Source organism: Carassius gibelio, chromosome B2, assembly GCF_023724105.1.
Source record: "Carassius gibelio isolate Cgi1373 ecotype wild population from Czech Republic chromosome B2, carGib1.2-hapl.c, whole genome shotgun sequence".
In the NCBI taxonomy this organism is placed as follows: Eukaryota; Metazoa; Chordata; class Actinopteri; order Cypriniformes; family Cyprinidae; genus Carassius; species Carassius gibelio.
The window spans coordinates 2,321,026-2,346,355 of record NC_068397.1 but is presented as its reverse complement, the minus strand read 5'-3'; the positions used below and the strand labels follow the sequence as shown (position 1 = coordinate 2,346,355).

Here is a 25,330-nt window from a genome sequence, read left to right as displayed (position 1 = left end):
TCTTTTGCCGTTTCCTCTAAACTTCTGAATGTGCACAAAACAAAATACAGTAAATGCAACATAAGTTACAAAACAGTGATGAATAATTTCTCCAGAATGAAAGTGACTGTTTTTATGAGTAAGTCATTGAGTCATTAATTCAAAAGATTTGCTCAAAAACACCAATTCATTCAGGAACAAAACACCACAACTTTGTGTTGCCAACTGTAACTACAGGAGAGCTATTTTTCCTGCAGATCTGTTGTTAACTGCACCAAAATAATTGCCTTTAATTTTCAAGTAATCCTGAGTTATTTCAAATTCAAAAATATCCTCTAGCACAGGAGGGAGGTGTAATGTTTGGGGAGAGGGAGTGCATTGAGACTGAATCCATGTAGACTTCCACATGTGGGCTTTTGTAAAAAGGAGTGGGAAAAGAAAGTTGCAGGACAAATATATCATTGTTTTTTTGCTAAAAACATCCATCCCATAGTGGACTACTTGATTTCAAGTTTTTGTTGTTTCATGCTTTGTTTTTTGGACCACCGTACTATGAGAAAAGCATTTTTTTTTTGCACGACATCCTGATCTCAAGCTTTTTAAATGTGGCTTTATGCTTGGTAATCTTGATGCCAAAAAGCTCTTCAGTTCCTTCTTCTGAAAAGAAACTCCTGATGCTACATATGAAGTTTAATGAGTTCATGGAAACTAATATGATAATTATGAAAGTGAAATAAGAGGGGTATGTTTACGAAAACAGTAATGTTTGAATACACAATAAAAATTAATCACATTTTTTAAAAGAACAAACAAATCACAGTAAAAATCAGTGAATCATTTTTCTACCCTATGACTGCAATAAAGCCTTTAAGAAAAAAATCTCCACAGAACCCAAGCCATGTTTGACAATATACCCTATTCAGAGCACTTACTCTGCAAACTCTGTTTTTATTCGTGATACACCTATATCTTTACAAGAGGAGACAACAAATCTCTCCAGGCCTATGCTCAGTTCTGCATTATACCCACTCTTCTATTAACACCTTCCTTAATGTTTATTTTATCTGAAATGTAACAGCATTAAACAAATAGGATCTAAATTAACATCTTCGGTGGTCCTAAACAACCAATGCTACAATCAAGAAATATCATAATTACTGTAATTTTCGAGATGGAAACACGTCACGAATTACAGTAGAATTAAAGTAGTTCGGCTTGGAAATATTCACACCCTTGGACTCGGACACAGAACTATCACAACCATACTACATGCCTAAACATAGCATCTAATGAATCTGAGGTGGTCAGGTGGTACAAGTCGTAGCTCTCAGAAAACTCCCACAAGTTGTAATTACGAGTTCTACGAGGACGTGAATGCTTTTACAAGTTGATATCTTATAATAACGGTAATTACAATATGGCGTACAATACAATATTAACACACACACACACACGCACACACACACAAAACCCTAACAACCATGTACTGGAAACCAATGAATACAAAAATCTTTTGAAAATGAATGAATAAAAATTTAATTACAGTTCAAAATACTTTAACTTTATCTTTGTCAAAAGATAAATCTGTGGGTACTGAGGTGACTAAAGATGCATTAATGAATTCCTTCATCTTACTCTTAAAAAAATATATATAATATTTTAGTTTCTTGACCTTAATGATATTTAATTAGCTTTGGCATGGAAAGATATTACTTTTATTACCTTCAGTCGATCTTTGGTGGTAAGCGTAGAGAAACTGAAACCATCTATATTCTAGTAACCTACAACGAAGTTCAAGTGTTTTAACTTTTTTTTTTTCAATTAATTAATTTTTTATTTTTACGTTAGTTAGTGTGTAATGTTACTGTTTGAGCATAAACAATGTCTGCACATTTACAAAGCTGAAAGTTCAATGCAAACTGAGATATCGTATTTTACCATTCTGGCAGTTTAATGCATACAAAAATGGATGTTAAGGGACTACATCAAGTTACTTCACGAGTTTGTGATGTCACAAACCCAGATAAACCCCGCCCTCGGGAAAAGGCAGGAAAGGGGGCGAGGCCATGTTGTGCTGCTTTAGTGAAGAGGAAGAGAAAACTAGAGGTCCACATAAAAATCTGTTCATATATGAGTCGTGATTCTGTCTTCTAATGAAATCTAATGGATTCACAAGTTTCAAAATCAATGTTTTAAAGCAGCAGTTCTCAATACTGTTTCACACGTTCCCCTGCTCTGCATCTCCCTCCCTCTCTCTCTCTCTCTCTCTCTCTCTCTCTTATTTTCACATAACCACGTGAAGCATTAAACATGGATGCACGTGCAGTTGCCGTACTGTATTAAAGAGTTAACCAGGATAAAAGCTAACAGAAGAAGTAGAACTTACGAATAACAGCGCATATAAAAGTATGAGACAACAACAAATATATATATATAAAAAAAAAAAGCCTACCATTAAAAGCCGTGCTTGCACAGGTTCTGTGCAGTCCTCCTCAATAATATCCTCTGCTTCTCAATCGGGCTCAAACTGATAAGCGATATTAACGATGCCGTTGTTTACAATAAAACCAGAGCACATGCTACTGAAGGTGAGGGGCGGGACGTTTAGACACGTACTAGAGGCGGTTTAGCCAATCACAACACACTGGGCAAGCTAACCAATCAGAGCCCATTGCCTATTTCTGAGGGAGGGGCTTCATAAAATAAAGAAATTATCAGCCCATTTCTCAAGGAAGGGACAGGGCAGTGTGGAATAAAAGTAAATTATGTGAAAAAATAATGTGTTTTTTTACAAAAAGAAACATTAACACGTTAAGACTGCACCCCATAAACATAATCAAGCCTATGTATAAAATGAACCACCCCTTTAATTAGGGCTGCAATGACTAATCCCTAATGAACTACTGCGTTTGGCTAACCAATACATGTCACAGCACTTACATATAGTTTCTCTTATGTTAGTTTGATTGCTTTTATTGTCACCATTTGTAAACTGCTTTAGATAAAAGCATCTGTTAAATGACTAAATCTAAAAGTAGTCTAAATTCACAGATTCATAGATTTATTCACCCTCAGTTTGCATCTGAAAAAGAATATAAGGCCAATTAAAATCTAGTAATCTTTGCATGTCTGTGTGTGTTTGTGAAATTAATCAAATACATTTTCAACAGAATAACTGATTATTTAATTTAAATTAAAAAAAATAATTAGTTGCAGCCCAATGAATGCTCGTTGTTTGATATATACATTACTAACACCACACAGAAGTATGTTAAGGTAGGCATGTACAAACCAACCTTTCTTTAAACAATCAAGGCCCTGTCTTCCTTTTCATCTGACATGACATCACCCTTCCCTTGAAAGCCTGTAAACAGAAGGATGTGGCCTTCAGCTTTACTTACAAGGGTCGCCTATTTGCTCACAGTCATCCACTGACTTCTCAACACTACGCTAAATTCCATCTCAACTCCAGCCCTGGAGGATGCACCAATGACCACAAGATTGGCATCCATTAGCCTAGAAGAATTCTTTACTCTCTAAGTATCAACATACTGATGTGCACTAATTGCCATTTGAGGACAGCCTAATTGAAGAGCTCACAATAAGTCCTGAATCCAGTCCTGGACAGTTTTTGTCATGCCATCGCACAGGAATCCAAGGCCCGTCAGAGACTTTCAGCAATTTCACCTCAACAAAACTGAAAACATCCATCCGTGTCTGATGCGGTGAGCAATGCACCCAAGTGTTCTGTGCATTTTTGGTTCAAACAACTATTCAATTTGATTCAAGCACAAAAAAAAAAAAAATATGCCATGAAACTGAACAGAGTTGCATCTGTATAAATGATTAAACCAAGTGAAATCACAAAGAAACATGATTGTGGATGTTAATGAGCAGCGGGTGCTAGTGAAGTGACTCTATGCATATGACAGTAAAAACAGTAAAAATCATGAGAAACTATATTATATCTGGAATTCCAGTAGGTTAACACTTTGCACTTACCATGCAGCGCGGTCATATTCTCCCCAGATGCGCACAAACTCATCCAGATGATGAGGTCCGAGAATGGAGGAGTCTCGGGTCAAATACTCAAAGTTGTCCATAATCACAGCCACGAACAGATTCAGCATCTTAGGAAAAATAAAGTGGAAATATTCTGGATGTAGACCAAGTGCAAAAATTTCATTAATGTAATATTAAAGGGATAGTCCACTCAAAAATTATAATTCTGTCATCAATTTCTCACCCTCATGTCGTTCCAAACCTGCTTTTTGACAGCCCTCCATAGACAGCAATGTAATTATCACATTCAAAGCCCAGTAATGTAGTAAGGACATCGTTAAAATCATCATCAGAGGTTCAACCGTAATTTTATGAAGCTATATGAGATTGTTTTTTTGTGACTGACGTGGAAGAGATTAAGTTGTTCTTTTGGTTTTCTTTGCGCACAATAAGTATTCTCGTAGCTTCGTAAAATTTCGGTTGAACCCCTGATGTCACATGGATTATTTTAACAATGTCCTTACTACTTTTCTGGGCCTTTGATGTGATAATTACATTGCTGTAAATGCAGGGCCAAAAAGCTCTCGGATTTCATCGAAAATATCTTAATTTGTGTTCCCACGATGAAAGAAGGTCTTATTGGTTCGAAATGAGATGAGGGTGATCAATTAATGACAGAATTTTTGGGTTAACTATCCCCTTAAAACATAACTGTAAATAAGTTTTAGGGAGAGTCAGCTACAATGTTTTTTTTTATTGTGTAAACAAAGACTCAGTTGAAAGATGCACATGAGAAACTACCTCAACAAACACTTAATTACCAAATGCATAAACAAAGGCAATTACTAAAATCTCTTATTTACTAAAGAAATTATCTTGTCTTTAAACTAGGCGTTGTTTGCTACCAGTATTGTTGGCTTTTATGACACATTGCTGTTATATTGTTTATACATATATATATATATATATATATATATATATATATATATATATATATATATATATATATATATATATATATATATATATATATAATTTCCGGTTATACTACAGAATATAACTTGTAGTATTTGTTTTACCCCCTGCACCGAATTCTTGCACTGAACTTGAGTAATGCGGTCTACCCCACTCTCCCCTGTACATTTCAGATTTCTGAACAGGACGTTGATTAAGTCTCACCAAAAATGAGCTGAAAAAGATGAATGAGACAAAATAGAAATAAGCAAAGTCCGTGCCACAGCCCCCTTCATGATCTGGAGAGATGAAAGGTGGTGGGATTGAAGGGTCCAGTTCACACTCTTTCCCCTCGAGACACGAGAGCATGATCTCCTGCCACGACTCTCCTGTAGCACTCCTGCAAGACACAAGGTAATATATCTACCCAGGAATCAGTCACCAAACACTTCTCTAGTCTTGTAGAAACATAAGAATGACTAAATGACAGAATTTTCAGTTAGAGGTAAACTCCACATTTCATTAACTATAAACAAAAGAAAGAATGCTGGTTTGATTCTACTTTAAAAAAAGTATACAATTGTTTTCCCCCCCTCTCTCTGTGTTTGGTGATCTTACCTAAAGAGCAGCATCAAGGCACCAAAGAACGTCTTGAAATTGGTGTGTTGATTAATGTGGCTCTCGTCATTCAATTTAATATTACCAAAAACCTAAATAATAAGATAAGACAGATTATTAGAATCAATCTATAAAAATATAGAAATGATTTCGTATCGCTACTCAAGAACCCAGACTAGCAGGGTTTTGATTCTTCTAAATTTCTGGCATGTTGTCAAAAATAGAAATAATCATCTAAATGTGTGCCCTAATAAAGTCTGGGGAAACAAGAAAGACTGCAGAATTTGGTTAGGATTTAAATAATGCCAAAATACAAGTACATTCTGATGTTAGGGGAAGCATTCATCCAATACTGTTAAATTATGAAGTTTATGGGTAAAGTTTACATTATTTTGATAACTGCAATACATGATATGACAAACTTACTTGCATGCCAATAATGGCATATATGAAGAAAAGCATGGCAATGAGAAGGCAGACATATGGAAGAGCCTGAAACAAGAAGAGAGTTAAAAGAATGTTGTACAAATAGTTTCTTTATTCATTATTTTTCTTTGCTTCATTACATGTTATGTATATATATATGCATTCAAATATATTATATATGCATTCAGTACAAAATGTGATATTACCTTGAAGGACTGAACAAATGTCCACAGCAGAATCCGTATTGTGTAGCCTTGTCTCAACAGTTTAATGAGTCTAGCTGCCCGGAAAAGCTTCAGGAAACTCATATTGATGGTGTTCAAAGACTGAATAAAAAAATGTTTTAAGGATCTTTAGATATGTATTTACTGAAAAGACAAGTAAAAAATGGCCAGAAACCCCAGCACTGATACACACTTCTGATTCATATACTAAGACCACTACATATGAAATATTCCTACCTGTAAATCTACCACAATTTCAGTAATGCTGCCCAGCACAGTGATGAAATCAAAGATGTTCCATGTATCACGGAAGTAGTTCTGTGAGATCAGACCAGAGTGACAGTAATGAAAAGCAAGTAAATCAATTCAGGTGCATTAAAAATGCATTCTTCTTTTAATTAAACTCATTAAAGGGATAGTTTGATCAAGAAAGAAAATTTGCTGTCCTTTTAACATGAATGTGATGTCATAAAACTCACCATGAACCCAAAGGCGAAAATCTTTAAGATGCATTCCAGAGAGAAGAGCACAGTGAAGGCAGTGTTGAGGTGCTTCAGGACGATGTCGTAGGCAGCTGGGGCCGAGTGGTACTGAAAAGCATTTACGATTATAAATCACACATGCATACACCACAAAATATCTCATTCAAGCAAAATCAGCTATGAAAACCAAGACCAAATACATAGCTTCACTTCAGAGTCTTCAGAACTTAAATTAAGATATTTTTGATGAAATCCGAGAGCTCTCTGACCCTCCCATAGACAGCATTGGAATTAACACAGTCAAGGTCCAGAAAAGTAGCAAGGAGATCATTAAAATAATCCATGTGACATCAGGGGTTCATCTGTAATTTTACAAAGCTAAATAATAATAAAGAATAAAGTTTTTTTTTTCTTTGCGTGTGTCACAGGGTCTGGGTTGTGTTCCCTGGGTGTCCACTAGGTGTCCTCCGTTCCCACGGTGTCTGTCATCTCATCACTTCCTGTTCCCTTATTTGGTCACCTTCCTCCTTGTTTTAGTTAATTGATTGTTCCCCACCTGTCTCCAGTTTCCCCATTATCCTTCTGTGTATTTATACCCGGTCTGTCTGAGTCTTTGTCACGGAGTCCTGTCGTATGAATGATACTTTCCAGAGTCTGCTCTTCCCGTGGGTTTTTGTTTGTTCTTATGTTTTTGGAATTTCTGGTTTTTGACCCTGCCTGGACTGTTTACTCTTTTGGATTGCCCCTCAAATAAACCTCGCACCTGCATTTGGATCTCTCCTGTGTTTCTTGTATCACCGTACGTGACAGCGTGCAAAAAGTATTCTTGTAGCTTCGTAAAATTACAGTTGAACCCCTGATGTCACGTGGATTATTTTAACAATCTGCTTGCTACAGTACGTTTCTGCACTTTGATTAATTAATTTGGTTAATTACATGGGAGGGTCAGAGAGCTCTCGGATTTCATCAAAAATATCCTAATTTAAATTTTTACGCGTTTGGAACAACATGAGAGTGCGTAATTAATGACAGAATTTTCATTTTGGGGTGGAGTAACCCTTTAACAGAATGCGTTCCTAGCTGGGATATTGTATGTTGAAAGGTGTACCTTCATCATGAGCACTACTGTGTTGAGTGCAATCATGACTAGAACGGTGTACTCGAATGATGGTGACACCACAAAGTGCCACAATCGGTACTGGAGGGTCTGTCTGTTCTGAGGCATGTATCTCGTCAGGGGTTTTGCACTGATAACAAAGTCAATGCATGCCCGCTGGAAGAGGGAGATAAGTTTGTTATTTTTTCATGCTTAGATCAGACTCTCAATGCCTTTAACATTACTTAATGATGTTAATAAAACCTAGCTATGAGGAAACAATATGAAATAGCTTGATGTGTAATATAGTATACCAAATATTGGAGTCGTAAATGTACTGTATATTCACCTCGTTTTTCTCCAAGTTGCACTCCTCCATCATTTTGTCTCCCTGCTCCTGGAATGTGATGATGATGAGAGCAACAAAGATGTTGACAAAAAAGAAGGGGAAAACCACAAAGTATATGACATAGAAAATGGACATCTCCATTCGGTTTCCTCTGCTTGGGCCGTGGTTTTCTTCAGTCACATCCACCGAGTGTTGGAGAACTCTGTAGAAAGCAATACATCCAATGAATTCAACAACACCAACAACAAAAACTCACCTTTTGCAGTTTATTTACTGCTACATGAACTCAATATGATGTTTGTTTTCCCAAAACATGGCTCTGTTCTCGTTTACCAAACCAGAGGACATTTCTAGGCACTGGGTAAATTCTATTGTGGTGAACTGAAACATTTTTGGCTTTCCAAATAAAGAACAAATACATGAATGTGTTGGTCAGAAGAGAGAAAGATGCCATTGACACACTCTTTCCGTAAATGTGTGCCAAAGTAACATAACTCAGTGTAGAGTGTTACAAATGTACATTTCGTTTTGTTAATTGCTTAATTTATGATGGAAACGCATCATCACAGTCTGTGAAAAGGGTCCATTTTCAGTATTTAAAATCTGCAGCATTAAATCTCGTCCTGCTTCTTCACAGACATGCTACTCAACCCACACTCAATTCATCAATGACAGTCCACATTATTTTCCCTGCCTTTTCAACCACCGATTCCTGGCATCAGCTATTGAACAAACATCTTTCCACATGGATCCCAACTCAACATTAGTCTCAGCTGTAACACTGTAACATACGAATCATAACAAACAGATGTGGCTCGCCAATACAGGGTCTAAACTTATTAATGTACTCCAGAAATACAAGTCTTCAGACAATCCATACTTTCTGAAAATAAGTTGGCTGGCTGCTTATAGAGATTAATGTGCGCCGCTTTGATAGTATGCCAATAATTACCAAAGCTGGAGAAAATGGTTGTAACAAGATACGATCTGTTATGAAATCTGCTCAAAGGTGTGGGTTCAGGAGATGTTTAAACAGCTGTTATCCAGACTGTGCACACAGTTTATTAATGGATGCAATTAGCAGCATCACGTCTCTCATAACTGCATAACCTTGAAGAAATGTTGAAGGGGAGGCTCATCTTTCTAAGCTCTATGAATCTCCTTCATAAATCAAATGATGGAATAAAATCATTTTTAAAAAACAGTGCTAATAAAAATACATTTGCTTGCCCGGTCCTGCAACATTTTGCAACAACTATAGTTCTCTGTTTTTGACGGGTTTGAAGTTGGATTGAAAAATAGAAAGAAGAAAAGACCATTGGTTACATTTCCATTTCTTTAAAAGTCTGGAAGTTTTTCCTGGGTTTGCTCGCACACAGTTTAGTTCAGAGGTAGTTCGTTCCAAGCATCTTGGAGAAGATGCCACAGATCTTCTGTGGATGAACCCCAGACTGACTCGAAGAGGGTGAGATCAGATCTGCGTGGGCCATACCATCTGTTGTGGGACTCCTTGTTCATACGAGGATTTTCACTGGATTATAACAATATTTGCAAAGGAAAACACTGGCATACCTAAACATGAAAACTGTCTTAAAACTAATGTTTTTATGTCACATCTAATGTGCAGAAGATGTCGCATAGTTCTTAAATGTTTCAAGGTTTAAGAACATTTCTGGAAAGGTTCCGGTAACTGTCGAGTGATTTTGTTCATTCACACTCCCGAAAGCTTTCACAACGTGACATCTATTGTGCTCGCCGAGAAGCCCAGCTCTTTCACGTTTGACATTTGCCAACATTTCTGGCATTCTGGATCCGATTAGCATTTCCACAGAAGGCTGTCTGGTAGTTTAACTGCGTTTTTTCCGGAATCAAAGCCCAGTGCTTTACTCTGATGGCATTCACTCATCTGATTTCGTTTAGTTTAAAAAGCACTAAAACCTTGTTAACATATTAATTTATTTAAAATCTCATTTGAATATGGTCATTATATTCCATTCACCATTATGTCTTTAAACAGGCACTTACAGTATGCACAGTGAAAAGCATTATCAACAAAACTGCTCAGAAGTATTCATCTCTACATGGCCATTCACCAGAGGAGGTTTAGGAAACCTGTCTGACACCAAACCATAGAAAGCTAAATCTCCACTGACACACATTTAATTGGCAGATGTGTTACAGATACTTGAGAAAACAGCCTACCATCAAAAGCCCAGCACTGACAAAACTGGTCCTTGCAGGAAAGTCTCTATCCCTCTCAGAACAATCTTTGGAGCTGACCAAAAATGCATCATGTTGCCAAATTTTCAAAAAAGTAAGAAACATCCAGGCCTTCCTATTGAGTGCATTACTGCCAGGCCACTTTTCAGCAGCGCTGGTTCTGGAAGTATTTTTCTAATTCACTTGTCCCATAGGGATTTGTTTTAAAGAGCTATAAGCAATGAATCAAACCAAACATCAACGAGAAGAATCACAACACTTCAAACTTAGATTTGAAGCAAAAATATTAACGCAAAAGTGCATTAACGTCTTTAATCATGGACAGAAACTACAATTCCCATGAAGCACTGTGAATGACATAATATATTTAAAAGCAATTGAGCAAAAATAAAACAATCCATTCAAAGAAGTTGTTCGTAAATATAGAAACCATATATTTTAAGTCTATCTCAAAATATGTATGCATACTTAAATGTGACCCTGGACCACAAAACCAAATCAATTTTGAGAAATTGAGATTTATAAATCCTCTGAAAGCTGAATAAATAATCTTTCCAATGGTGTATGTTTTTTATGATAGGACAATATTTAGTCGAGATACAACTATTTGAAAATCTGGAATCTGAGGGTTTTGAACGAATCGTGATTACATAATTTGAAGTGCATCATGTGAGTGGGTGGAGCTAAATATCTAACTTTCCGATTGGTGGAATTTTCCGTACTGCATCATGGGTAGTGTAGTTTTTTCACCAGGGTTTCAGATTATTTTAAACATAAGTTGAAATAAAGCAAACTGACAGCTTCAACAAAAGCATATTCCTTCAACCCACAGTAAGTCTGTCTTCAAGCTGTTATAAGATACTTTAACAAATCAGTTTCCCTATGGAGAAAAAGAATAACCCAACTGTTGCACTCTATAACCCTACTCCACACAGCCATTAGGAATTGTGACCTGATATATTAACATGTTTATAAAGTGTTCTGAAGCCTAATAGCAAGACAAGCTGAGGTACTAATTTTTAAATATACAAGAGTCTGGTGCAGTATATAAAGGATGGACATACTGTGGCCAGCCCTCTCCTGTGGACACAGTGAAGAGCGTCAGAAGAGCCCAGAGGACATTATCATAGTGAAACTCGTGTCTCCTCCACTCCCGCTTCTTCACCTCCTTCCTGTCCCTGCCATAGTCGATGTAGTAGCCTCTACACCACACAAAACCATTCAAACCACAGACAAACAAACAAGACATCCATGGAAGAAGAAGAATCAATGCACAGTTTTATCAGGGTTACTTTGAAAGCCGCTTTAGATAAAAACATCTGCTAAAAGACTAAATGTAAATCAAATAGTCATCAGTGTAAACTGTTTCCTTAGTACTGTAAATTCAAAAAAAAAAAAAAATCTTAATAGTTACTTGAGTAAGATTACAAAAGCATAGATCATATATCTTACAATAACATTCTATATTATTAAGACAGATCATATTTAATTGATTTAAATGATTATATGATTAGCATAATTAGATATCTTTGCAACAAACACAGCAGAGACAAGCATTAATTCTGGCATTTCATATGTTTCCCCAAAATCATTGCAGGTCCTTTGCTTAATGTGATAATGTATACAGCTACATTTGCATTATTAGCCATTGTCCCTTGATTGAGGCATGCTACATATATTGCATTAAATAAAGCAACAAGAATAAAGTTCAATTTTTTCATTAGAAAAGTACTTTTTTTTTATTTACTCTTGAAAGTACACATTTTCCACAACTAATAATTGTAACAGTAAAAATATTAATTCGTCACTCCCCACCTCCCAGATACAGTATATATAAAGCTCTTACTGGCATTCCTTTTGCGTGCCCATCGATCCGTCGGTACAGTAGAAGAACTTTCCCTTGAAGAGCTGCACTGCAATCACAGCAAAGATGAACATGAAGAGCTGGTAGACGATGAGGATGTTGAAGACGTTCTTCAGGGATGTGACCACACAATCGAACACAGCCTGCAGGACAACAGAAATAACCATCATATCGCACATCCCTCCTTAAACAGATCTTCAACCGGCAATGCAAATGAGATAAGATTCATGTGCAGCTTTTATGCCATTTCCACAATGATGCATTCCAGAACAGTATATTATCCAATGCAATCAACATCACAATTTTACCTAAAGCCTTAAATTCATGTTTAGTCATTAAATTCGTGCAAACTGGATCATGATGCACATGTCTACACTTTTATTTGCAAGTAATCAAATCAGACGTTTATGGGGGTTTTTAGGCAGTACAGTCGTTTTCTAGCATGCTGGTTGCTATAGTAATGGTATCAACTCAATCCCATGTGACTTTGCTCTACAATGACTGGAAACTGAAAGCTGACAGAGATGAAGCTTTCTTTCTTTCATACGATCTCTGAATGCTTCACTAACAGTTAGGTTTATGGGTTGATCTGCTGGACCTCATGCTTATTTTTCACTTCCAAACCAATCTAATTTGTACAAAATCACCTCCTTGTGAAGCAGATCTGTTTTCTCAGGGGATGGGGTTGGATCTGAAGGGCACTAGGCCGGTAACTTCACATTTCTACAGTATGTCATCTCTCAAGATCTCTGATTCAATTATGGTTTAGTTAAATCGTCTGATGATAATTATCATAATGCTGGCTCTGTAAATGACTGCATATTGATTTAAAACGAAAAATGTCAAGTACTGCATGTTATATTTAGCCTACTTTTAATTATTCACAGAGGGATTACTCATATTTAGACAGCGGAGCATCCTGATTAATTCACTCATTCATTAAATTGTGTGTGTTTTTGTGAGACTGTTTCAAAGGAATATAATTGGAATAAGACATTTATTTCTTACCTAGAGTTTCTGTGTTTGAAATACACAACATTACACACGTTATGTGAGTCTATGGTACATTAGTTTATTGTCACAGCAAAAGTAGATGGAAGAATAAAACAAACTAAAAAATAAATAAATACAGAATCACATTAAATGTGGGATGAGATTTAGTGCAGGAGGAACCCAAGACTTAACTTTTGAGACTCAAAGAAATGACTAATAATGTCCTTTACATCCTTTAGTAAATTTAAACCTGTTACATAAGGACTATGCAATGAATTGAAAGTATTGAGTTTTAGTCTTTTGGAAGAATTTGTTTGCAATTATCACATGTGGAATGAAAAAGTGTGAATAAAAAAGTTTATTTTCTCTTAATATTCAGAGAGTAGGCATAGTCACAAATAAGTGATAAAACACGTAAACATAAGTGAGAAGAGAGTTAAATTGTGCAATCAGGTTTTATTTTATTTATTTATTTTTAGCTACAAATGTAAAGAAGTGTGAAAGAGCAGAAACCTTGAGCTTCGGAAGTCTTTTGATGGTCTTGAGGGGACGGAGAACTCGGAGAACCCGTAAGGACTTAATGGTCTTGATGTCTCTGCCTTTGTTGTTTCTGTGAATAACAAAACATATTATATTTTAAAAAAATGTATGTTTTGGGGGGAGAAATCCAACCTGTACAGCTGTCAATAACTTAGAGATGTATATCGAATTCATCCAAATATTTAAAATCAATCAAATATAAGATTAATTAAAAAAAAAAGTTTTGCATGATGCGGCATCTTTGCTGCTAGATATTGATATAAGCTGACTGACATCATAAATAAAAACCTAAGTACTACAAATTAGCCACAGCATCACATTTTCTAAATCTTAAATGATGTTTAGTGAAGGAACAACCCAAGGCCTATATTTCCAGACTCACAAAAAAAACCTAATAATGTCCTTTACATGCATCAAAGGACTTTAAGCATGCATTAAAGTATATTTGTATTATATTTTTAAACCTGTTATTCAGTGACTATGCAATGAAAGACATTTTTATAATGTTTGGATATTAAAAGCATTTCACATGATTCACATGAACAAAACATGAAGTGGCTCTTCAGGCTTGAACTGCACTGATGGTAGGAACATTTCTTATTATGGTACATACTTATGAGTAAAAAGGCATGATTAATTGCATATTTAAATAATGAATCATACTATTCATGTTAAACTGACAGCAACCTAATGCATAACCTAAGAATGTGTAGGCATTGCTGAAATAGTTAGTGAATGAGTGAACATTTTAGGTCAGTGAATACAAACATGGATCAGACATCACAATATTAACACACACATGAATAAATGATGAACTGAATTCATATTATAATGGACAGACAATGTGACAAATGAGAAGCATCTGTTATTACCCCATTAAATTCCTGGCAGCCACAGAGATACAATCCAAACAACAACAGAGAAGCATTAAAAGAGAAAGAACACATGTAAAGCCATTAAACAATGCACCAGAGCAGATTTATGAACGTCTGGGAAATCCTTTTATAGAAATACTTCCTTGAATAACAACACACACATGCTTAACAAGATAACAAGAATAACCCGTAACATTCTGATCAATTATTGAGCAATAATGGTATTATCTGGTGCATGTGTCTCATGCTAGGCAGCTTTCAGATCATGTTAATAAGCCTGGACTGCATGATTTTAGAGCTTCTCTCAAGGGTTTCCCAAATAGATTATTAAATTTAGGACACCATCATTTTTTTATTTTTATAACTGATGCTATTTAAATGTATGTTTAAGATCTATATTCCTCCAAACGATACCATGTATTCTAACTATATATGTGTGACTTCCATCACAGTTTTAGTTTATTAGCAAGCATTCAAGAGTTTCACTTATATAACTTAAATGAGGTGCGACCAAAGTCCAGCCCACGGGCTCATGGCCTGCTCTGAATCAGCCCGCAAGATGCTTTAAAAATAGACCAGGATTTGGCCCACTATTAAGAAAGCAAATCAAATTCATAGACTGCACTTTATAAGTCTATACCACGTATAGCCAAATCTCACAGCACACCACCTCCACTAGTGCAGTCGCCACCGGCTTCTTCTTCTGCCTCCCGAGTTTCACCGGTGAAGCGGATCACAGAAAGAATAGACATTCTTTGCCTTGTCATACATATGCTATACAGTTTTTGCATACAATCCTATGAATAGAAATGCTTCACGATGCCATAGAAGAAGCTTTTTTTCTAAATGGTTGCATAAATAACTTTCAGCATATGAAGAGCCTTTCTGTGTCCCAAAATGTTTAAGCAGTCTTGTATTTTGCACACACTGTAGAGTTTATACAAAGCCAAATCCAGTGCACAATGGATTATAATCAAAGCCCAGATTGCATTTACATTTACGCATGTGGCATGTGTATATATATATATATATATATATATATATATATATACACATGACTTCAATGCGATACACTGACTTCAATGCGCTTCTGCCCGAGCGCTTTGGAAAGGAGGAGAAAGACGCGCCTAGCGTTTTCCACGCGTTTTTATGCACATTGAAGGCTTGTTGCAAAATGTCTAATGCATTTAACAGACCAGAAATAACCAACAGGTCTGGTGTTTGAGTGCACTTTGGATTCCCTGTAAGCTATAATGGTGATGACAGAATGAATGGTAAATAGTAAGATATCCGCGGCTATAACGTAAATGTAACGTAAATGTAGTCTTTCGCCCTGTTTGAGTCAGTTGGAAATATCTGTCTAAATGCTGCGGGGATAGTTTGTTGCGTGTATGTTTCTCCTTTTTTTCATCTTTTCCCAGATACTGACACACTAAGGTGATGTCAGCGTAAATGAGTTGACGTGTTTTAAGTATTCCCGCTGGTGTTATTTATTTTTTATTTTTATTTTTTTATTCCCGCTGGTGTACCCTTGTCATGTAGCAGATGCGACATACTGTTGTTTTTTTATCCACCACTCTCTTGCCATCACCATTATAGCTTACAGGGAATCCAAAGTGCACCCAAACACCAGACCTGTTGGTTACTGGAGGATCTTCTATTTCTGGTCTGTTAAATGCATTAGACATTTTGCAACAAGCCTTCAGCGCGTACTGAGTGAGCGAGCGCCTGACTGAGTAGCCTAACATAAACATTGCAGTTGGTGTTTTTTTCTTCTTCGGGGGTGTCAGGGCCAGGGGCGTTGCCTGTTACGTCGTTTGGGTTATTGGGCTACCTTGTTGAACGCATATCATTATATTTCACTTTTTTTTTTTCAAATATAATTAATTAGTCCAACTAACCGTTCGGTACATAATCCGTACCGCGTAACGAACCGAAAGCCTCGTACCGAACGGTTCAATACGAATACGCGTATCGTTACACCCCTAATATATATATATATATATATATATATATATATATATATATATACATACACACACACACACACACACACACACACACACACACATTGTAGACACATTTGATCTACAGGTCACAGTAAAATTTTATTATACAGATTATGTTATCAACCCAGGCTCACTGAAAAAAACAAATCTGTTGCAACATTTCTGCAAATCTTTAGATATTATGCTTCTTGCATGTTTCAAAACATTTTCAAACTGAGTTGTGTTTAAAAACCCATGTTTAGTTTTTTTCCGGTGAGTGATGCTAAAAGGTTGTACCCTCATGCTCTGTATTGCAAGTGGAATACTGTACTAGGTGAGCGACCGAGCAAGTTTACATCAGAAAAGCCAAACATTCGGTATGTGATGCAAAAAACGTTGTTGATGCTTTACAGCCTCAACAGTTCCTTTGCAAACTGCAGTGAATCGTATGCATTGGTAGTTTTGAAGTTTTGCAATTAGACAGTTTTTAAAAATGAGCCTGTGCTGAAAGTTATCTGGTATCTGGAGTCTGGCATTCTCATATGTCTCTAAAAAGTCCAGATGAATCTGACTGTATGTAAACAACTTGGCTTATCACACAAGGAAGATGGATCTCATTTGAAATACTTACGTCAGTGCAAAGGCAAATAAAGCTCCAACCACCACAATAAAGTCTAGAATATTCCACAAATCACGGAAATACGACCCATCATGAAGAATGAGGCCCTGGTCGATCATCTGTGTAAAATGGCATAATGCACAATTATACAGAATTTGTCTCTGTATTTTATACCTATATGTAAAATTCTATGTATGTCTATACTGTATATACTTCAAATACTTTCAAATATCATTGACATGAACTGTTTCTGTGACAGCCATAGATTATGGAGCCAGAACAGTCTCAAAATAAATTAATATACAAAATAAGATTATTACAAAATAAAACAAGTATATCTGCAAATAACAATTCATATATTAATTAATAAATTTACATTCAAATTGACTCAAAATGCATCCAGGTAGGCACACGCTTCATATGCCCACAGTGAGTTCTGATTGGTCAATGGAGATGCTTAAATCTGATTGGATAAAAGAGTATGACAGAAACACAAATGAAACAAGACCTGCCATTAAAGTCTTAAAATACATACGCTCATACAAGAAAAGTCATGCGTTTGACGATTTGCTAATGCAGATTCAACAAACATTTTCTACATTTAAACTTCCAAAACTTTGTGTGCATGCTTGTATATATGTTTTGCATTTGTGAAATGCATTTTGTGAATGTCAATTTGATTATGAAAATATTAACTTAATTGATTATGGATAATTAATTTATAATTAAGTATTATTTTAATTTTCTTTAATGCATACATGGATCTTATTTTGTAAATAAGTTTATTTTGAGACTATTCTGGCTCCAAACTCGACTGTAGAAGCTATACAGTAAAACAGAGTTTAAAGTTAAATGACAACTTTGAAAGGCAGGGTTTAGCAAAAATAAATAAATAGACAAATACATTTTAAATAATGTTTGAAGTAGCAAAGCAGTTACCTTTATAATCATTTCAAATGTGAAAACGCCAGTGAAAACATAATCAAAGTATCGAAGGATCTGTAAACACAGTAAACATACCTGTCATAATGTTGTTTTAAAGTCAAAATACTCATTAGTCATTACATGAGACATTAAGTTTGCAATATGGGAAATATAATGGTTTACTTTGTTCCTCTCTGAATTGGCGCAAACAGGGTCTTCAGCAGCCAGTGCAATGCTGCTGGCCACAATCACCAGGAGAATGGTCATCTCGAAGTAGCGCAGGGTCACCACATAGTGGCAGATCCTCCTGATACTGTAGTTAGACAAGGAACATGATTTTAGATGTTAGATTTGCCCTGTCCTATCATGCATGGTATACGGTACAAAAGGTAAAGGTGTGGGATCATGTAAAAATGGCAGCTTACGGATTTGTGCTTTTGAAAATGAACATGCTGTCTGGTGTGTCGGGTTTGGGGGCAGTCGACTGTTCACCTCCATTCTCAACATCATCATCATCATCATCATCGTCGTCATCATCATCATCGTTTCCATTATCATCTTTGTCTGGGTGGGAGGCCTCCACGTCTTTGAAGCTGACTGTGACGAGTCAAATCAAGACAACAAAACAAATATTTCAGAATTTTATTTGCAGCAGGGTTTACATCCTAAACTTAAATATTGACTTGCATACAGTAAAACTTTCTGGCAATGAGTAGTGAAATTAGATGTGACTGACTGTGTAACAAGGACATCTTAAAATTAGGTTAGCACCATTGAAAGTTTTTTTTTTTTTTAAGGTTACTGTTTTTTAACTTAATTCATTTTGTTGTTCCCACTATTTAAAAGTATTGCACCACACATCAAAGTAGCTTTTTAGTAATTGTAGATAGAGGTCTGCCACTCCACCCAAGCATAACAAAATGTGTAAATCTTTCTTTTTCTTTTTTTTTTTTTTTCTTTTTTACTTCAGGTTTGGGGTTGTTAAGAAAAAAATTATAATTATTTAAAATATTGTGATTTCATTTTCATCTCGTTTGGCACACAAATGTATCTAGCTGTGTAAAATGCTAAAAAAAAAAAAAAAGTGGTTATTGGTATATTCAGTAATTTCAGTAAATATTGCTCTGACTAAACTAGCATTTCATTTTTGTTGACAAAACTTATATTTCAGTTGCCAAGAAGTTCCACATTAAACCAAATATCTTCTTCTCTCTCTTTTTTTTAACACAAGACCTGAAACAACATTAAAAGTGATTTGTCACAGAATAATTTATTATGGAAGGTTTTTCCAGACCAAAATGTTTTTTTTTTTTAATTATTATTATTATTTGATAATAATTGACTACAGGTTATTTGCGGTAAGATGAAATTTAAAGAGAGTGTGCAATTTTGGGTCTGTGTAGGTTTCTGTCTTAAAATTTCACAGTTTTGACCAGGTTGGACAGGGCAAATTGTCTCAGGTTCATGGAGAGTTTGGGCTTCAAAGTAAATATGACCAAATACTTCCTATCTACCTACAATTCCTCATGAGGCCACAGGAAAGAAGTTGTTAATGGCATTAACATGGTTGTTAAAGCATCACCACTGATGGTGTAGACTGCATGATAGAAGTATGTATGGATTGTTTTCATACTGCATGCATGCATACTTTATGGAAGTACTTTCATGCAGTAACAAAATAAGTCCTTCATCAAATGTAACAAGCTCTGAAACTGTGAATGGAGTGGAGTAAATATATCAGACTGCAAATGACTGGCAAGTGTGTTGCATGTCTCAAAGTTAATATGTTTGGGTATTCACTAAACATGAATTAACATGCACATATGAAACTTTATTTCTAAACTGTCAGTGTGCTTTATGTTTCTGTTTGATATGTTGTGTGATTAGATTGTCTGTTGCTAGGTGCCAGTGCCGTTTCTAGGCATAGGCGAGCTAGGCGGTCGTCCAGGGTGCCACCAGCTGAAGTGGTGCCAATCAGCACTCATACTGGAACTGCATTGCTACATTTTAGCAGGGTTGTGATGAAGAGTGGCATGGTCATCCTGAAACATGACTGCTGCCCCACTGGATCCCCCAACATCATTGGGCTAGAGTATTGTCAAACTGACGATGCCTGTATGCCATTGGATCAGAGCGTTATCAGTTGCTGCCTGATTATGATGCAATAAAGCTAGGTTCAAAGGCTGATTTAAAATATTGGTACAGTAAGTAAAGTGCACAAAATCAGTATTTTGTTTAGGCAGTATTTGAGGCAGTTGATAAATCATGTTGCGAGATTTGTCCAAAAGGTGTGCATTTTTGCATCACTGTATTATTATAGGATCAGTATGTCGCGTAATATTCCCATATAAACTTTAACAGCCAGTTAAAAATATTGGTATTGTAGAATTGGCTAATTAACAAGATCAGTACATCCTTTATTAAACCGCTTTGTCAAGTGGGCAGCTGTGGCCTAATGGTTGGAGAGTTGGACTTGTAACCTAAAGGTTGCAGGATTGAGTCTCAGTGCTGGCAGGAGTTGTAGGAGGGAGGGAGTGAATGAACAGCGCTCTCTTTAACCCTCAATACTCAAGGCTGATGTCCCCTTGAGCAAGGCACTGAACCCCCAGTTGCTCCCTGAGCGCTGAATCTATAGCTGCCCACTCCTCCTGGGGTGTGTTCACTTCTCACTGCTTTGTGTGAACTTGGATGGGTTAAATGGTTAGCACTAATTCAGAGTTTGGGTTACCATACTTGGCAAATGTCATGACTTTCACTTCCACTTCTAACAGCATTAATGGGAACAGTGTCATTCACATAGAGGACAGTGGGGAAGTTCACGTCTAGCAAAGGATTAAGTAGCTGCATTGATTATTTTTTTATGCCACTGATCAGGCTTTTATATGTAGTTCGGAGAAACAAAGGGTTTTATATGGTTGACTGAAATAATGATGCAATAACTGACACTTTAAATCAATGTTTCAAGCAACAACAACAAAACAATTCAACAAAAAACAGATAAATACAAAAAGTAGCCAATGATAATATTTAAACATGTATCCAAATCCAAATGTAATAAAACCGATTTATATGTGATTTATGTGCAATGTCTTAGCTACTAGGGATTGTTACATACCTGTACGGCTATACAGGCATCTAGTGGCAACACGATATTACGGTTAATAAATTGTGCAAAATGTTTATCTTAACAGTCAATTTTCAAATACTGAATCTGAATCTCCACAAATTAGTGTTGTTACTATGACAAACATTTTGAATGTGACAAGAAACTGGTGTCTGAAAAGAATTATATGATTTATCTCCAAGGTTTTGTTTGACCATGATTACCTGTGATTGTTTTCATCCGAAATGCATTTGGATTTTTGCTTTTATTACAGGTTGGAAGCCATAAACCTGAGCCCACTGAGTAACTTTTTTTATCTTGTGTTGGGTTTGGGCGCTACATGGCTTCTACTGTAGATTTTTTGCAGTGTGAATGTTAACCTAGATTTCACACAACACCCAGCACGAAGCCCACTAAAGCAATGGAACAGAATACTCTAAAGACAAACTGCTCTTTACTTTCTAAAACAGCCGAAGAAGCTTAGATTGCCACAGGCATTGATGACCCAGTTCTGTGTCTCTATTAATGAATGTGTCCTCACTTTAGTGAATTATCTGCTCTGCAAACAGAATCAATGGCTGCTGTCCACCCCCTTCCTTCAGGACTCAGGACTTCAGCAGCTGAACTACTTCATTGCAAATCAACACTGTTGCACTGTGACCATCTTCCTCTGAAAAAAACTGCTATCAAACCAAAGACAATAAGCATCTCATTGCTGAAAATGGCTTATTTCTTTCTTATTTTTTTAATTAAGAGAGTGGATTATTTGTAATAATAATAATTTAAAAAAATGCATTCGTCACCACGGGGCAAGATTTATAAGTGACTGACTAGTCATAGCAAAGGGTGAAAAACTTTGTAAAGATACTTTTCTTTACCATTTAATGATAAAATTTTAGAACAATTTTGTTTTGGTACTACTTTCCAAAGAAACTAAAAGAACTTCAAATAAATTGGTATGATAAAAGTTTGATCCAGAGAAAACATACTCTACACAGCAAAGTACCAATTAAACAAGAAGAAGATGGATGGACGTATGGATGAATGGATGGATGGAAGGAAGGAAGAAGGGATGGATGGATAAATAGATGGACAGATGGATGGATGGATGGATGCACTGATGGATGAATGGATTGACAGATGGATGCATTGATGGATGGACAGATAAATGCAGTGATAGATGGTCGAATGGATACATTGAGGAATGGATGGATCAATTACCAGTCATTGGTGCCATTTCCAACAAAGGCTGGGTAGATGTATCACGTTTAATGCTGGTTTCTGCCATACACTCATCCTGGTTTAGATAGCTGCCATTATTCTCAATGTCTGAGACTTCCCCTGTCATGTACTTGGATTCTGATGTAAACTCTTCTTTGTGCCTCAGGAATTGAGCATCCTGGCTTTCTGCTTGATCTTCCATTCCAGTGCAGACAGTCTGAAGCTCCTGAAGGCCAGATGCTTGGGAAATCTCAGTCACATCTCCCACAAACTCCCTTAAATTCAAACGCACAGGTGTGAATGATTGATCTTATTAAATAATGAAAATATGTTTCATAACTTTGCTGTGTGTTGTGCCTAGCAAAACGTCAAATTGAAAACCAAGCTCAGTTCCATTCAGCCATTAAAGTTGACACTTTATTTTGATCTTTAGATATTATGTCGACTTTAAGTAACTTAGCAATAACACGTCAACTAGCATTCATAAGAGTATTAGTAGACACACATTACCCCGACTTACAGTTTAGTGACTATAGATAACTTTGCAAGTACATATTAACTTTTTCTTATAACCCCAACCCTAAGACAATAGTCTACTAATACTCTCCTCCACTACTCTAATTACTTGTGCTGGATTGATTACTTAGACATTGTAATCCGTTTCTGATTTCAAATTAAATGGCAAAAATAGTTAGTAAAATAATATAATAAATATAACATTTTAGGAAATATAATCTGACTGCTTTCTGATTACCTTTGACCTAACTCATTTATCCCATGGATAAACTCTAATAATGATTTACCGTATTTTTCGGACTATAAGTCGCTCCTGAGTATAAGTCGCATCAGTCCATAAATACGTCATGACGGGTTAAAAAACATATGTAAGTCGCACCGGACTATAAGTCATTATAAGCATTTATTTAGAACCAAGCACCAACAGAAAACATTACCGTCTACAGCTGCGAGAGGGCGCTCTATGATGCTCAGTGGTAGGCTTCAGGAGCCGTAGACGGTAATGTTTTCTCTTGGTTCATGTCAAATTAATTTTGATAAATAAGTCGCACCTGACTATAAGTCGCAGGACAAGCCAAACTATGAAAAAAGTGTGACTTATAGTCCGGAAAATACGGTATGCAATGTTGAACTGTTGAGAAAAGCTTCTTAAAACTAGTGGTCAAATGCAGTGTAGACTCTGAAATTTCTGTTTAATTATCCACCTGAATAGTGGCTGGTCTTTGGGTTGAATGTCCACAAAACTGAAAAACATTTTGAAATGTTTAAAATAGAAAATTTAAAAGATAAAAAAATTTAATCTGTGAGAATCATTCAAATGTGAATAATTTATTGCTATTGTATGAACAATATATAATAATCAAAATTTTCCAATATGATTATATAATCCAGTTGTATTCAGTTACTAAACAGCACTACTAATTACTGGTTAATGACATGTAGTTTCAAAGTTCTCAACAGAACGAGCCCATCAAAATAAAGTGTTACCAACTAGGGCTGCATTTCCCAAAAACCATTGTAATCTTAAGACGTCGCAGACCCACTGAAACCAATGGAGCTACGATCAATTTAGCCTTACAATGCTTTTGGGAAACACATTTTAGGACTGTACCAGGACTGTAAAAAATTTTTTACTTCACCAAATTACAACTGTTACGGAATGTCAACACTGAATGTAAACTAGCAACTGCGCAATTCACTAAAAAAAAGTATGCCATGATCTTGTTCTTACCTTTGACATTCCTCCTGACTCTCAGTCTGCTTGCTAGACATGATTATTTCTGTTTCGCACATGTGCATCAAGTTTTTAGACTGTGTTTCATCCATTTGATCCTCACCCTCCTCAGCCGGTTTCTCACTGCATCCAAATTGCTGGTGATTCTCTGCATTTCTGGCCTCTGTTCTAGTCTCTCGATGTCTGTGGCGTTTGTGCCGCCCACCCTCTGCCACCCCTGCAGCAGCAGCAGCCCGAAACTTTCTTGCCACACGATGCCTCCTCTCTGTATTTGAATGATGGTTATTAGTACTCTGCCTCTCCTCCATCCCCGATCCCATCAGGGGCAAGGGCTCAGATTCTGGAGGTTCAGGGAGGGGAATGGTTATAGACATGGGCGGCTCTGGCAGGGGCATCCCCACAGACATTGGTGATTCTGGTAAGTGTAAAGGGCTTATCTCTGGGGATATGCAGCTCTGTTGGTGATGATCACTGACTGGAGTGTCTAACTGGTCCTCTGTGGGACTGCCAAACAGCACCTCACGACTGGCCATCTGCCGACGTTTCCGCAGCTGGTTGGCCCGTTGCTCCCAGACGGACATGTTTATCTTTTTGCGTCTTTCACGGCGGCCAGCAAAAGCATTGACGGGCTGTTCTTCTGCTTGCTTCCCAGCTGCTTCCTCCTCTGCCTCTGCAGGAGTCGGTCGTCCTCGGTGGATGGCACGCTTCCTGTACAAGTACGGTCTCCGTCTCCTTCTGCATGGATGTGTAACATCTCAGTCACAAGAGAGATATCGTTTGCAGCATGCAAATTTCACAATTCACAAGGGTGTGTGATAAAAATCAGGAAATTAGAATAAAAACAATGGCTATCGATTCAGGCTAAATTAAACAGACTTTGAGAGAAAACCAAGGGAAAGTTCTTAGGTAATAAAAGTAAACAAACAAGAAAGAAAATCTGAGAAAAAGAGTGCACAAAGGATGTCTGCAGGTAATTCAGACTGTTAATGAGATGGACAGTGCAATGTTAATGGCAGACATGACAGATAAAAAGATACATAGACAGTTTTACTTACAATTGTGCGTATTCTTTTGTTGTCCATGAAACCAAATAAATGATTAAT

At 36.5% G+C, this 25,330-nt stretch overlaps 1 protein-coding gene across 1 annotated transcript in view; it reads right to left on the bottom strand.

Annotated features, from left to right (window-relative positions):
* The window catches only part of cacna1eb (calcium channel, voltage-dependent, R type, alpha 1E subunit b), a 71,195-nt gene that overhangs the window by 7,689 nt on the left and 38,176 nt on the right, over positions 1–25,330 (bottom strand). Inside the window, exons 17-34 of the mRNA XM_052548087.1 lie at positions 24,225–24,962; positions 22,478–22,752; positions 18,579–18,750; positions 18,337–18,466; positions 18,169–18,228; positions 17,242–17,348; positions 13,721–13,817; positions 12,197–12,357; positions 11,415–11,552; positions 8,131–8,332; positions 7,794–7,958; positions 6,683–6,793; positions 6,441–6,521; positions 6,186–6,305; positions 5,980–6,045; positions 5,554–5,645; positions 5,161–5,335; positions 3,982–4,109 (exon numbers count right to left, since the gene is read on the bottom strand). Coding sequence (XP_052404047.1) covers positions 3,982–4,109; positions 5,161–5,335; positions 5,554–5,645; positions 5,980–6,045; positions 6,186–6,305; positions 6,441–6,521; positions 6,683–6,793; positions 7,794–7,958; positions 8,131–8,332; positions 11,415–11,552; positions 12,197–12,357; positions 13,721–13,817; positions 17,242–17,348; positions 18,169–18,228; positions 18,337–18,466; positions 18,579–18,750; positions 22,478–22,752; positions 24,225–24,962 — 3,018 coding nt within the window. The remainder of the gene's footprint in view (positions 1–3,981; positions 4,110–5,160; positions 5,336–5,553; positions 5,646–5,979; positions 6,046–6,185; positions 6,306–6,440; positions 6,522–6,682; positions 6,794–7,793; positions 7,959–8,130; positions 8,333–11,414; positions 11,553–12,196; positions 12,358–13,720; positions 13,818–17,241; positions 17,349–18,168; positions 18,229–18,336; positions 18,467–18,578; positions 18,751–22,477; positions 22,753–24,224; positions 24,963–25,330) is intronic.